Source organism: Mandrillus leucophaeus, unplaced genomic scaffold (genome assembly GCF_000951045.1).
Source record: "Mandrillus leucophaeus isolate KB7577 unplaced genomic scaffold, Mleu.le_1.0 Scaffold14, whole genome shotgun sequence".
In the NCBI taxonomy this organism is placed as follows: Eukaryota; Metazoa; Chordata; class Mammalia; order Primates; family Cercopithecidae; genus Mandrillus; species Mandrillus leucophaeus.
This window is the reverse complement of record NW_012101365.1, coordinates 9,289,895-9,305,818: the sequence shown is the minus strand read 5'-3', so window position 1 is coordinate 9,305,818 and position 15,924 is coordinate 9,289,895. Positions and strand designations below refer to the sequence as shown.

General features: G+C 38.4%; 1 protein-coding gene across 2 annotated transcripts in view; it reads right to left on the bottom strand.

Annotated features, from left to right (window-relative positions):
* FGGY (FGGY carbohydrate kinase domain containing) overlaps window positions 1-15,924 on the bottom strand; it is a 469,171-nt gene that overhangs the window by 278,995 nt on the left and 174,252 nt on the right. For both annotated transcript variants that reach the window (XM_011973864.1, XM_011973863.1), the window contains one exon: window positions 8,378-8,493. In XM_011973864.1, coding sequence (XP_011829254.1) covers window positions 8,378-8,493 — 116 coding nt within the window. The remainder of the gene's footprint in view (window positions 1-8,377; window positions 8,494-15,924) is intronic.

The following is a 15,924-nucleotide window of genomic DNA, read 5'->3' as shown; positions in this document are numbered from 1 at the left end:
ATTTCTAGTTCTAGATCCTTGAGGAATCGCCACACTGTCTTCCACAATGGTTGAACTAGTTTACAGTCTCACCAACAGTGTAAAAGTGTTCCTATTGCTTCACATCCTCTCCAGCACCTGTTGTTTCCTGACTTTTTAAAGATGGCAGTTCTAACTGTTGTGAGATGGTATCTCATTGTGGTTTTGATTTGCATTTCTCTGATGACCAGGGATGATGAGCATTTTTTCATGTGTCTGTTGGCTGCATAAATGTCTTCTTTTCAGAAGGGTCTGTTCATATCCTCTGCCCACTTTTTGATGGGGTTGACTTTTTTCTTGTAAATTTTTTTAAGTTCCTTGTAAATTCTGGATATTAGCCCTTTGTTAGATGGGTAAATTGCAAAAATTTTCTCTCATTCTGTAGGTTGCCTGTTCACTCTGATGGCAGTTTCTTTTGCTGTGCAGAAACCCTTTAGTTTAATGAGATCCCACTTGTCAATATTGGCTTTTGTTGCCATTGCTCTTGGTGTTTTAGACATGAAGTCCTTGCCCATGTCTATGTCCAGAATGGCATTGCCTAGGTTTTCTTCTAGGGTTTTTATGGTTTTAGGTCTAACATTTAAGTTAATTTTTGTATAAGGTGTAAGGAAGGAATCCAGTTTCAACTTTCTACATATGGCTAGCCAGTTTTCCCAGCACCATTTCTTGTTTTTGTCAGGTTTGTCAAAGATCAGATGGTTTTAGATGTGTGGTATTATTTCTGAGGGCTCTTTTCTGTTCCATTGGTCTATATCTCTGTTTTGGTACAAGTACCATGCTGTTTTGGGTACTGCGGCCTTGTATTATAGTTTGAAGTCAGGTAGCGTGATGCCTCCAGCTTTGTTCTTTTGGCTTAGGATTGTCCTGACAATGTGGGCTCTTTTGGTTCCATATTAATTTTAAAGTAGTTTTTAAATTAACTTTAAAGTACTTTTGTCCAATTCTGTGAAGAAAGTCATTGGTGGCTTGATGGGGATGGCATCAAATATATAAATTACCTTGGGCAGTATGACCATTATCACAATATTGATTCTTCCTATCCATGAACATGGAATGTTCTTCCATTTGTTTGTGTCCTCTTTTATTTCATTGAGCAGTGGTTTGTAGTTCTCCTTAAAGACGTACTTCACATCCCTTGTAAGTTGGATTCTTTGGTATTTCATTCTCTTTGTAGCAATTGTGAATGGGAGTTCACTCAAGATTTGGCTCTGTTTGTCTGTTATTGGTGTATAGGAATGCTTGTGACTTTTTCACGTTGATTTTGTATCCTGAGACTTCACCGAAGTTGCTTATTAGCTAGGGAGATTTTGGTCTGAGACAATGGTGTTTTCTAAATATACAATCATGTCATCTGCAAACAGGGACAATCACTTTCTCTATTTCTAACTGAATACACTTTATTTTTTTCTCTTGCCTGATTGCCCTGGCCAGAACTTCCAACACTATGTTTAAAACGAGTGGTGAAAGAGAGGATCCCTGTCTTGTGCCAGTTTTCAAAAGGAATGTTTCCAGATTTTGCCCATTCAGTATGATATTGGCTGTGGGTTTGTTATACATAGTTCTTACTATTTTCCAATACATTCCATCAATACCTAGTTTATTAAGATTTTAACATGAAGGGCTATTGAATTTTGTCAAAGGCCTTTTCTGCATCTGTTGAGATAATCAAGTGGTTTTTGTCTTTCGTTCTGTTTATGCAATGGATTATGTTTATTGATTTGCGTATGTTGAACCAGCCTTGCATCCCAGGGATGAAGCCAACTTGATCGTAGTAGATAAGCTCTTTGATGTGCTGCTGGATTCGGTTTGCCAGAAATTTATTGAAGATTTTCACATTGATGTTCATCAGGGAGTATTGGTCTAAAATTCCCTCTTTTGTTGAGTTTCTGCCAGGCTTTGGTATCAGGATGACATTGTCCTCCTAAAATGAGTTAGGGAGGATTCCCTCTTTTTCTATTGATTGGAATAGTTTCAGAAGGAATGGTACTAGCTCCTCTTTGTACCTCTGGTAGAATTCAGCCGTGAATCCATCTGGTCCTGGACTGTTTTTGGTTGGTAGCCTATTCATTATTGTCTCAATTTCAGAGCCTGTTATTGGTATGTTCAGGGATTCAACTTGAATGGCTTAGTCTTGGGAGGGTGTATGTATTCAGGAATTTAGTCATCTCTTCTAGATTTTCTTGTTTATTTGCATAGAGGTGTTTATAGTGTTCTCTTATGGTAGTTTGTATTTCTGTGGGGTCGGTGGTGATATCCCCTTTATCATTTTTTAATGCGTCTATTTGATTCTTCTCTCTTTTGTTCTTTATTAGTCTTGCTAGCAGTCTATCAATTTTGTTGATCTTTTCAAAAAAATAGCCCCTGGATTCACTGATTTTTTTGAAGGGTTTTTTTGTGTCTCTATCTCCTTTAGTTCCGCTCTGATCTTAGTTATTTCTTGCCTTCTGCTAGCTTTTGAATGTGTTTGCTCTTGTTTCTCTAATTCTTTTAATTGTGATGTTAGGGTGTCAATTTTAGATCTTTCTTGCTTTCCCTTGTGGGCATTTAGTGCTATAAATTCCCCTCTACACACTGCTTTAAATGTGTCCCAGAGATTCTTGTACTTTGTGTCTTTATTCTTATTGGTTTCAAAGAACATCTTTATTTCTGCCTTCATTTCATTATGTACCCAGTAGTCATTCAGGAGCAGATTGTTCAGTTTCCATGTATTTGGGCAGTTTTGAGTGAGTTTCTTAATCCTGAGTGCTAGTTTGATTCCACTGTGGTCTGAGAGACAGTTTGTTGTGATTTCTGTTCTTTTATATTTGCTGAGGAGTATTTTACTTCCAACTACGTGCCCAATTTTGGAATAAGTGCAATGTGGTGCTGAGAAGAACGTATATCCTGCTGATTTGGGGTGGAGAGTTCTGTAGATGTCTATTAGGTCTGCTTGGTGCTGAGCTGAATACAAGTCCTGGACATCTTGTTAAGCCTCTGTCTCGTTGATCTGTCTAATACTGACAGTGGGGTGTTAAAAGTCTCCCATTATTATTGTGTGGGAGTCCAAATCTCTTTGGGTGCTCCTGTATTGGGTGCATATATATTTAGGATAGTTAGTTCTTCCTGATGAATTGATCCCTTTACCATTATGTAATGGCCTTCTTTGTCTGTTTTGATCTTTGTTGTTTTCAAGTCAGCTTTATCAGAGACTAGGATTACAACCCCTACTTTTTTTTTGCTTTCCATTTGCTTGGTAGATCTTCCGCCATCCCTTTATTTTGAGCCTATGTGTGTCTCTGCATGTGAGATGGGTCTCCAGAATACAGCATACTAATGGATCTTGACTCTTTATCCAATGTGCCAGTCTGTGTCTTTTAATTGGAGCATTTAGCCCATTTACATTTAAGGTTAATATTGTTAAGTGTGAATTTGATACTGTCATTATGATATTTGCTGGTTATTTTGCTCGTTAGTTGATGCAGTTTCTTCCTAGCATCGACAGTCTTCACATTTCGGCATGTTTTTGCAGTGGCTTGTACCAGTTGTTCCTTTCCATGTTTAGTGTTTCCTTCAGGAGCTCTTGTAGGGTAGGCCTGGTGGTGACAAAATCTCTCAGCATTTGCTTGTCTGTAAAGGATTTTATTTCTCCTTCACTTGTGAAGCTTAGTTTGGCTAAATATGAAATTCTGGGTTGAAAATTCTTTTCTTTAACAATGTTGAATATTGGCCCCCACTCTCTTCTGGCTTGCAGACTTTCTGCTGAGAGGTCTGCTGTTAGTCTGATGGGCGTCCCTTTGTGAGTAACCCAACCTTTCTCTCTGGCTGCCCTTAACATTTTTTCCTTCATTTCAACCTTGGTGAATCTGTCAATTATGTGTCTTGGGGTTGCTCTTCTCGAGCAGTATCTTTGTGGTGTTCTCTGTATTTTCTGAATTTGAATGTTGGCCTGCCTTGCTAGGTTGGGGAAGTTCTCCTGTATAATATCCTGCAGAGTGTTTTCCAGCTTGTTTCCATTCTCCCTGTCACTTTCTGGTACACCAATCAAATGTAGATATGGTCTTTTCACATAGTCCCACATTTCTTGGAGGCTTTGTTTGTTTCTTTTTACTCTTTTTTCGCTAAACTTCTCTTCTCACTTTATTTCATTAATTTGATCTTCAATCACTGATACGTTGTCTTCCACTTGATCAAACTGGCTATTGAAGCTTGTTCATGTGTCAGGTAGTTCTCATGCCATGGTTTTCAGCTCCATCAGGTCATTTAAGGTCTTCTCTACACGTTTATTCTAGTTAGCCATTTGACTAATCTTTTTTCAAGATTTTAACTCCTTTGTGATGGGTTCAGATATCCTCCTTTAGCTCGGAGAAGTTTGTTATTACCGATCTTCTGAAGCCTACTTCTGTCAACTTGTCAAAGTCATTCTCTATCCAGTTTTGTTCCGTTGCTGGAGGGGAGCTGCATTCCTTTGGAGTGGGAGAGGCAGTCTGATTTTTAGAATTTTCAGCTTTTCTGCTCTGTTTTATCCCCATCTTTGTGGTTTTATCTACCTTTGGTCTTTGATGATGGTTATCTACAGATGGGGTGTTGGTGTGGACATCCTTTTTGTTGATGTTGATGCTATTCTTTTCTGTTTGTTAGCTTTCCTTCTAACAGTCAGGTTCCTCAGCTGCAGGTCTGTTGGAATTTGCTGGAGGTCCACTCCAGACCCTGTTTTTTGGGTATCACCAGTGGAGGCTGCAGAACAGCAAATACTGCAGAACAGCAAATACTGTAGAACAGCAAATACTGCTCCCTGATCCTTCCTCTGGAAGCTGCATCTCAGAGGGGCACCCGGCTGTATGAGGTGTCTGTCAGCCCCTACTGGGAAGTGTCTCTCATTTAGGCTACATGGGGTCAAGGACCCACTTGAGGAGGCAGTCTGTCCAGTTCTCAGAGCTCAAACACCGTGCTGGGAGAACCACTGCTCTCTTCAGAGCTGTCAGACAGGGACATTTAAGACTGCAGAGGTTTCTGCTGCCTTTTATTCAGCTATGCCCTGCCCCCAGTGGTGGGGTCTACAGAGGCAGGCAGGCCTTGTTGCGCTAAGGTGGGCTCCACCCAGTTCAAGCTCTGCAGCCACTCTGTTTACCTACTTAAGCCTCAGCAATGGCAGACGCCCCTCCCTCGACCTCGCTGCCACCTCACAGTTCAATCTCGAAATGCTGCTCTAGCAGTGAGCAAGGCTCCATGGGCATGGGACCCACCAAGCCAGCAGCAGGATATAATCTACTGATGTGCCATTTGCTAAGAATGTTGGAAAAGCCCAGTATTTAGGTGGCAGTGTCCCGGTTTTCCAGGTATAGTCTGTCACGGCTTCCCTTGTCTAGGAAAGGGAAATCCCCCAACCCCATGTGCTTCCCGGGTCGAGGAAACCCATTTTAAAAGCAGCCTCCCTCCTCTCAAGAAGCTGTCTCCTGCCCTTTACCTTCATTTCTGCCTCTCACTTACTAACTTCTTGGACTTGGAATTTACATTTATTCTTTGCCTGGCTTCCCTGGTCCCAAATAAAGGAATGATCTATAAGCTAATACATTGAATCCCTTCATATGACAAACCCTGTTAGTAATGCAAATAATCACTCTATAATTCAGCGATGTTGAACACATGAATTTTCATAAAGTGGGCTACCCCAATAGTAGAACAAAGAGATTTTCTCACGAATTAAAAAGGCAACTGGGGCATGCTGAAATGGCACCTGGATAATCAATTAGAACAGGTGGGATGTTGCTTATCTTCCTAAGGGTCCTTTCTCCCTGCTGATCTCTTCCTTCCTGTGTGCTTTTGATAGATGCTTAGGATTAGACAGGTAACTTGGGAATTAGTCATGTGGAACTAAAGGTCAAAATTTATTGACACAGATCAGTTTGTTGGATGATTTTATTGAACACAGATCATTTTATCAGTAGGGCTATATAATCCCCTACTCAAAAACTGTGTTTTGTTTTTCTCCATCAGTTCTGAATATTAAGTCAATTTGCACAGTTTCAACTGTAAAGAAATTTCTATTCAACTGTAAAGAAATTTCTACTATATTCTTTCGATGCACAAAACTATTTTTCCTTACTTTGTATAATGTTCCCAAACCAAGCCATCCAAATACCTCCTTGAAAGAAGGCATTAGGTAGTAGCATTTTAGCTTTAGAAACTTGCATGTAGTTACTTAAACCCTGTAATTTTTTTCTCCTGTCCTTGAAAAACACCATATAAATGTTGCATTTGATCCTTAACTTACACTTCATAAATAATTCATTAAAAAAAAATTCCTCCGTAAGACCATCAGTTGCTGAGGTGTTCAGTTTTCGGGGAAAGCATTTATTTACTGCATGGGCCCAGGAAGCCTGGTAAACACTTGGCTAAAAGCTCCACATGGAGCAAATTATGGTAATTGTATTAATGCTCAAATCCAGGATGCTCAATGCTCAAATCTGCTAAAAGGTTTTACACTATATTGTCCACATCTTGACGGGCAATGAGGCCATTGGAAATGTTTAACACTTCATAGGGAGGCTTTTGAGCTTCATTTTTCATAGTTCCAAGAATTGCTAAAGAATGTCTAGAGGTAGCTTCCAGAGGAGTTTCTGAAAGTCACAACTGAGAATAAACAGCCTCTTAAATATCTTCTACTTTGGGTTCAGACTGAAACTACAAGCTCAGGTCCCCAGAAGTGAAAATCAAAGGAAACATCACACAATTAATTTTGATAAATGGGTAAGTTTTAATTCACGTACAGCAATATTCTGCTTAATGATATGTCTCCTTAGGACATCCATTAAAAATCCATTAACTTAACAGGGAAAAAATCTAATAAAGTTACTCTGGAAATTTTCTGCTAGATTAACATTATGGACTTCTAATGAATATTTCTTGTAGATACTGCTCCATTAGCAGAGCTAATATACTAATTAAACATGTGTCATGTGTGAGGCAGGAAAGAGGAGCAGAAAAATATACCAGTAATCAGAAAATCAGAGTTGAAGTTGTACTCAACTGCCAAAGATAATGTTAAAATCAGTAAATATCATTAAAGATTTTTAAAGCAAAGAGTGCCAACCTCCTAGTACAAACCGTCTCAATATTTTAAACAAAAAGTCACTGAAATATGAAAATATGCCATGCCCTGTGCTAGGACAGGAAATACAAAGGTAAATAAGTGAAAATCCTTATGTCAAAGAGCTCACAGTCTAGTGAGGAATCAAGATACATAAACAGGTAATCAATATATATGCTAATAAAGCTATTTTCAACATACCATGGGAATATTCAGCAAAAAACAACTAATTTTTTGGAGGGCATATACATTTTACAAATCACTTAAACCATTAGGTAACTGAAGCTGAAATTTGTGTTCCAGTAAAATATTAGTTCCTTCCAGGTCCTCCCAGTGGGAGAATTTCAATCCTGACTTACCATTTATTGATTCCATGCCTGGTTAGGCAAGGTTACTAATCTCTCTGATTCTCATCTGTAAACATGCAACAGTGCTTTTGTCAGTAGTTGTGAGAAATATATAAAACAAGGTACATACAAGCACAGAGAAATGTGCTTGGGGCATAGAAGATGTACTTTACTACCCACATAAAAGGCCTTTTTACCTGTTCACAGCCTTGCCTTGTCCCGTGAACCTAATTTATAAAATTATTTTCCTAATACTGACTGGAAGCAGTGCATACACAGCCCCTTCAGTATGCTATTCCCAAGATACTCCTTACAAATATCTTCCTCGGTCTAGCCCAACAAATTTCTCTCTCTTTCTCTCTCTTTCTCTCTCTCTCTCTCTTCTTTTTTCCCCCCGCTTCAAGACAGAGTTCTGCTCTGTCTGTTGCCCAGGCTACGGTGCAGTGGCACCATCTCAGCTCACTGCAACCTCCTCTGCCCCCCAGGCTCAAGCAATCCTCCCACCTCAGCCTCCAGAGTAGCTGACACTATTGACACGTGCTACCACGCCAGGCTAACATTTGTATTTTTCTTGTAGAGATGAGGTTTTGCATGTTGCCCAGACTGGTCCCGAACTCCTGGGCTCAAGCAATCTGCCTGCCTCAGCTCCCAAAGTCCTGGGATTACTGGTGTGAGCCACCACGCCTAGCGCAATTTCTGATTCTATATTTCAATGCAGATTTTCATAGCATGTATCTCCACTCAGTTCATATAAATGTTAAGGCAAGAGCCTAATAGTCATGGTCTACCCGTCATAATTAACTCATTTGTCTTGGAAAAAGTAAACTTCATTCCTGTGTTTTCATGCATACAAAAACAACAAACATACAAACCACAATAACAACAAACCCACCAAGATCCTCCAGTGCACATAATCAATCACTCTACAGATGTTTTATTCTTTTACCTATTTTGCTGTAATTATCTGCAACAAAGTCTTCCAAACCAATCATTTTCCAGAAACTGTCGTCCCAGCCTCTCTCTGCTGAGTATGTCCACTTACACACCAGGGAGCAGAGAGACCTAAGAAAACAGAAGAAATACAGAACTGATCATATGAGTGAGGCTTTCTTTATATTTTGCAAAATACCCATCCTGATATCTGCAGAGGTATTAAAGAAGTAGAATAAGCCAATGTAGATAATGACACATCCCTGCTTAGGTAAAAAGTCTTCACGGACACCTGTTAATTATGGATAGTACCTTCCTTCACTTTCAAAAGTCTCAGCCCTGGCTGGGCATGGTGGTGCACGCCTGTAATCCCAGCACTCTGGGAGGCCAAGGCAGGCAGAGCACTTGAGGTCAGAAGTTGGAGACCAGCCTGGCCAACATGGTGAAACCCCGTCTCTACTAAAAATATAAAATTAGTTAGGTGTGGTGGTGGGTGTCTCTAGTCCCAGCTACTTGGGAGGCTGAGGCAGGAGAATCGCTTGGACCCAGGAGGCAGAGGTTGCAGTGTACCAACATTGTGCCACTGCACTCAAGCCTGGGCAACAGAGTGAGACTCTGTCTCAAAAAAAAAAAAAAAAGTCTCAGTCCTTTCAGTCCTTTATTTGGATCCTGATTAAACAAACTGTATGTGAATATTTGTATTTACATCTATGTTTATAAGACATTTGTGAGATAATTAGAAATTACAACCTTGCTATTTGATAAAAATTTAATTATTATGAAATTTTAGATATGATCTTGGTAGTTGTGGTTATGTTAACAAAAGGCTCCTTATCATTTAGAGATACATACTGAAATGTTTGCATAAGATGATATGGTCTCTGGAATGTGCTTTAAGTAATATGAGAAGGACAAGTAAATGGCATGTGGCTAAGGGCAGGATTGGTCATGGGTGGTTGTTGGGACCTAGTGATGGGTTCATGGGTGTTAATTATACTACTCTCGCTACATGTTCAAAAGTTTCAATGATTAAAAAAAAAAGTGTTTGACATGTCTGGTGGAGATAATAAATGATACGATCATTCCAGTCTAAAGCAATATTTAGTAGGAGGAAGACTTGAATGCTGGATGCTTTCTTTTCCAGCTTCATTTCTCATTAATTCACCCTTAATATTCTATAGTCTAACAATAAAAGGTCACTTGCAGTTCTCTGAAGAAAGTCATGTTCTTACGTACTTAAGTGTCTTTGCCCTAACCCCATCTGTTGGGAAAACTCATCCCAGCTTCTTCACTATGATAATTCAAACTTTTACTTAAACCTAGGCTGAGATTCCCGTTCTGGGTTAGGCACTCCTCTTCTGATTTCCCAGAGCATGGATTATGTCTTCTACTATAGCCCTTATCATGCTGGGTAAGTAACTGCTTCTTTATGTTGCTCCCCTACAGCCTTGTAATCTGTTCTCCATATTGTGCCCAGGGCAAACTTTATATAATAAAATATTTTATATCAATCTCTGATTAAGATCCTTCAATTGCTACTCACTAACTTCAGGACAAAGTCCAATGCATAGCAGGGCTTAAAGAACCCTTTGTGATATGACTGTGCCCATATCCACAGTCACTCTGTTCTGGCCATCCCCACCCTTGCCTTCTCATACTGCAATACTGAATTATTTGGAGTTTGCTATAGTGAGCCTTCATTTCCCATTTCCCTGTGTAATGAACTCTTTTGCTTCATTCTTCCTGGAACAGTCATGCCCATTATGCATCTAACTCTTAGTTAGCCTTCATGACTCAGCTCAGATGGTCTTTTCTCAGGAAGACCCAATGAAGGGCAGACTGAGTGAAATGCTTCTTCTCTAAGTTCTAATTCAGACATATCCTTATCTTAATTTACCATAGTAACTGTCTTTGCCCATTCATTTCACCGTCTCTCCCACTAAACAAGCAACTCCATCAGCACAGAATCGGCCTTACTCTTCTCTGTATCACAAATACCTCATTCACATTCAGGATTATGACAAGCCACAATGAATACTGACTGAATGGAAACATTAAAGAATGAATGGGTTGTCCATTACATGGTAGGTAAATGGTAAACCTGAGAGTTCATGCAATTTTAAAGATAACCCAAAACCTATCTTATAAGGACAATAGTCTAGATGTATCTCACTCAGTCATTCACATAGACTCATGCGTTCACTCACTCACTGAATAAATGTTTAGTATTCAGTTACTATGATTCTGGCACTATGCTAGGATTCAGGAAACCAGTGGTATGCAAAATATCTAGTCCTTTGCTGTCATAGAAGCTGAAAGTTTAATTGGAGAGACAGAAATTGATCAAATAATCACAATTAAAATTATATACTAACAAATAGCCATAAATACTCTGAAGGAAGTAGAGGGAGAAATGAAAGCCTTTAGCGGAAGAACCTGACATAATCTGGTGGTGGACAGGGGGAGGAAATATCAAGGAGGGGTTCATGGAGGTGGTAACACTGAGTGAGGCTTAAATGTCTTTTGAAAGCCAACAAATGTCCCTTATCATTAATGATTTTTTAGATGTGGTACAGATCGCAGAACACATTGAGCTATGCTAAGTGGCATAAATATACTGAAGAAATGCTAACACTTGTAGAAACATGCTAAATTATTCACCTTTTTAAAGCAACGTACACTGTTAATAAGTAGAGAAGGCAGCCCACCTATGTAACATGTTCTGAAGAGTATACGATACGCTAACTCCTCTTGGCATGACATCTGAAATTCCAACTTTTGGGGAGGTATGATAGCTCCCTGGCAAGAGTAATATTAGGGAGCAAAAGGCAGTATAGAAGGATTGTTTCCAATGATCCAATCACATAGGGTAACTCCTCAATCCCTAGATGTCCCCATTCTTATCTGTAGAGCACTGTGACTCTACTTTGACTTTTCCTTCCATCTTAATGGATTATTACTCCTTTCACCTATCCTTGTCTGCTTGGTAAACTCCAAGTCATCCTTATGGTCCAGTTTCAGTGTCAGCTCCTCTGTGAAATTTCTCTGCTACTTCCAAGATAAACTCATGGCTCTCTCTCTTGAGGTACCATTGTAAGCTTAAAATATTGCACTATATTTCTCAACAGTTGATAAAGGCTGAGTTCGTGGCCCCAAGTCTTCATCTCTCCACATACCCACGCTCTTTGCCATGCAACTTTGTAGTACTGCACCCTCCTCCCCCTGTCCCCCACACTGTAGGCAGGGCTTCCTTTCCTACCTCTGATTCTGATTCCTTACTTCTGACTTCTGATTCTGTCACATGACTGAATTTAGCCAAAATAAGGAAGCAGAAGTAACTGCATGCCAGTTGTGAGTCTAAGCCTCAAGAGATTCTATGTGTTTCTGCTTGTTCTCTTGCACCTCTGGCACTGCCATGAGATCATTCTAGGCTAGTACACTGGTCCCATGAGGAGGATAAGAGAGACATGGAGCAGGGCAATAGCCAGTTGAGCTCAGTCTGGATCAGATACCTCCAGACTGTCTTGGATCAACGCGGATCAGTCAGCCAAGACCCCAGTGAGTGAGTCCAACTGAGACCAGAAGAATTGCCTAGCATAGCACAGCCTAAATGAGCTGTCCATGAATCAAATAAATGATTACTGTATTAAACTAACAAGCATTGGTTGTGGTTCATAATACAGCAATAGTTAAAAAACTCAACACTTCACAGCATAACTGTTTTTCCAAGCAGATTTTTTTCCCCAATAAAGGGAAAGTTAGGGATGTCTTGGTCTTTACAAGAAGTTAAAATAAGACAGTATGCCTGGAGTGAAGATGACTACAGAAGTTTTATGGCTACAGATGCCTCTGGCAACCCTCTCCTTCATCAGGATTATTCAAACAACATTCGGGTCCAATTCATTGAGTCTCTTTAAATCAAACTGATGGGTAACATGGATGTGCTATTAAGCAGCAGAACCAGTCAAGTTTAGTGAGTACAACCGAAGCCACAGGTACTCCAAAACTCTCCAGGAGAGAGAGAAAATACAGGACTTTGTTTATACTGTTAGTGGGTAAAGGCAAGGTACTAGTAGCAGAACAAAGGGCTTACCCCTCCCTGAGTCTTCTATTAAGACCAGTTTTGACATTTCCTGAAGTGTTTTAGCAACTTGCCCTCTTTGGATAACTATTCACCTTTAGGCAAGCTGTACCTACTAGTCATCCCTACCCAAAGGTTTGTAAACTTGGAATTAGACATAGGGGCCTTACACAGTCAGGGCTACGCTGGCAGTCTGGGTTGCTTCTAAGATTGAGCCAGAGAGAAGTGCTGCTTCCACCAAGGGTGCTCTAGGAGGAAAGAAGGGGCCACTTGCTGTTGGCCGATTGGGTGACTGCCAGCCCAAGTGACAGGGCAGGAACTGCTGTACCTTTCACTGCTTTCAGATTTGTTAATGCAGAATGGATTCTAAAAACCTATATGAAAGGCAAAATAGCATTTATCAATGAGTAGGCCAAACAAAAACAGTAACTAACTTAATGGGACTAGTTCACCTGAGAGATCCCACAAAGCATCTATAAGAGGCAAGTCCCACAGAAGTAGAAATGATGAAAAATATGGTAGAATATTTCAATGATGAAAACAATGAGGAATCAGAAGAATGCAAAAAACACTTTCTGGAAGCATAAGCACTGATTTTAAGTTTAAAATTTAATCACTGACACTAACGAAAATCAAATTAATGCTCTGGAAGACCAAGTAAATGAAATATCTTACTACAAGTAGCAAAGATACAAAGAGATTGACATAATGATGGAAGAGATAAGAGGCTTGGAGGACAGATTTCAGAAGCCTAACATGAGATTCCAGTACATATTTTTTTTAAAAAAAAGAGACAGAAAAGGAATGAAAAAAAAGAAAAGAACAGATGAGGGAGATATTATAATTAAATGAATACAGTGCTAGGTATTTTATTATACTGAACTGAAGTAAGATTCACGCCCACAGATTAAAAGTCTCATTAAGTCTAGGAAGTAAATCCAGGAAATACTTGAGTAAACAGAAAATTATACAAGCTTCCAGACAGAAAGAATAGGTTTCTTACAAAGGATTCATCCTAGCTAAGGGAATTCTCATCTACAACTCTGGAATGTGGACACTGGAATAATGTATAAACTATTAAGAGAAACTGATTAAAGAATCCTATACCCAGACAAAATATTGTTCAGCTGTCAGGGAAAAAAAAAAAAAACAACATTTTCAACACACAAGGATTCAAAAAGTAAACTTCCTATAAGCACTCTCTGAGGATAATACTTGAGAAAGAGTATAACCAAATAACAATTGATTTGGAGCACCTTTCTCAATATGGTGGAAATCAAAGACTAGAAGAACCAGCAGACACTGAGATCCTCTCTCACTCTCTGTATGTGTCGCTTTCATGCATGTATGTATATATATGCATGTGTGTGCATAATATGCTTAAACATATACATATATACATAAAAATATAGGCATATACATATTTAAATCTAAGTGGATAATAATGTAAGCAGGAAACTGTAATATTGAGTTTTCTTAAAACACAATAGGCCTGTTATTCTACAAAAAAAAAAAAAAAAAAAAAACCGAAAAAACTTAGTCTGGAACTGAAAATAAACATTAAGTAAGCAAATATTAAGCAAGAGTCTAGAGACAGGGTACACAGAAAACGTTCCTTGAAATGCATATACATGTTTAGGCAGAACATAAGTTTATTGTTGGTTGTAAGGAATGAGAATGTAACCACTAGTAGAAACAAAAAACTTAGTAGAACTGTCAAAGTAACAAGGAATAAAAAGGAATAAAGAAAAAAAACTATCAAGCCAGTGAAACCAATAAACCACACAAAACAAAAAGGAAAGGGAATGAGGAGTGATGTAATATAAATAGAAAACAAAATAAGATGGAAGAAATAAGGTCAATTATCTCAGTATTTCATCAAATGTGAATGGGCTGAATTGCACAACCAGTTAAAAGATAAGATTAATCATACTGTCGTTAAAATTAAGCTATATCTTGTTTATAATTCAGATTTTTAAAAATGTGATACAGTTTTCTTTCAAAAATGTTCTACAAAAACATAACATAAAAACAAAAAAAAATTTAAATGACAATATAAGTATCAAAATAGAATCAAGGTTAAAAATATTAAACAAGGAAAAGAAGAATATTTCATAATGACAAAATGCTCAGTCCAAGAAAACTACCATTCATAATATTTTATGAACCAAACAATGTAGTATGAAATATATGAAACAAGAGCTTCTAAAATTTAAAAAGCATTTGAAAAAAGACAATTCTATTTAAAGATGTTATTGTACTTTCAGAATGTGAAGAGACATGTAAACTGTAAGAGTAATAATAGCTATTATTATTACTACTGGGAAATTAAAGGGTATCAATGCAATCAACAAACTCAATTCTGTATATTCACATAGGAGGATGGAGAAGGAGAATATTTTATAATTCAAGCGAAACTACATGGGTTAAAGATACCAAATGGAAATGTGAACCCATACAAAGGAATGAAGAGTATCAGAACTGCTAAAATGTGAGTAAATATAAGTGACATAAATTTTCCATTTTAAATTTCTTTAAAAAATAATTGACTTTAAATCTTTATACAATCCAATGCATGAACAAATCATATGAAAATAATAGCACAAATCACAGGAAGATAAGAAAGTGTATTATATATAATGAGGCATTAAAATTATTTTAAGATCAACTGTGATAAGTGAAAGATGCATATTACAAACTGGCAAAAAAGACGTAAAACTTTTTGGAGATAAAATGGAATAGTAAAAAATATTTAAGTAACCTGGAGAAGACAGGAAAAGGGAATAATTATATAGAATATATGGAATACAGAAAAAGAAAATAGATTAAAACCCAACCAATAAATGTAAATGACCTAAAATCTCCAATGCGAAGGCAAAGATCATAAAGCTGAATACAAATAAAACCCAACTATATGGAGTTTAAAAGAAACTTATTTTATTTTTTAGAGAAGAGCACTCTGTTGCACAGGCTAGAGTGCAGCAGCATGATCAGAGCTCACTGCAGCCTTTAACTCTGGAGCTTAAGGAATCCCCCCACCTCAGCCTCCTGAGTAGCTGAGACTATAAGCACACACCACCATTCCCAGATTACTTTTTCTTTTTTTATTTTTTAGAGATGGGGGTTTTGCTATGTTGCTGAGGTTGGTCTCTACTGGACTCAAGCAATCATCCTGCCTCAGTTTTGTGAATAGCTGGGATTATAGGTGTGAGGTGAGCCACAGTGCCTGGATAAAAACAAAACAAAACAAAACAAACAAAAAACACTCATTTTCAACATAAAAATGCAAGATAAAGAGTAAAAAGATGCAAAAATATGGCATGCAGGCTGGGCGTGGTGGCTCACGCCTGTAATCTCAGCACTTTGGGAGGCTGAGGTGGGTGGATCACAAGGTCAGAGGTTCGAGACCAGCCTGACCAACAGGGTGAAAACCCATCTCTACTAAAAATACAAAAAAAAATTAGTCAGGCGTGGTGGTGTGT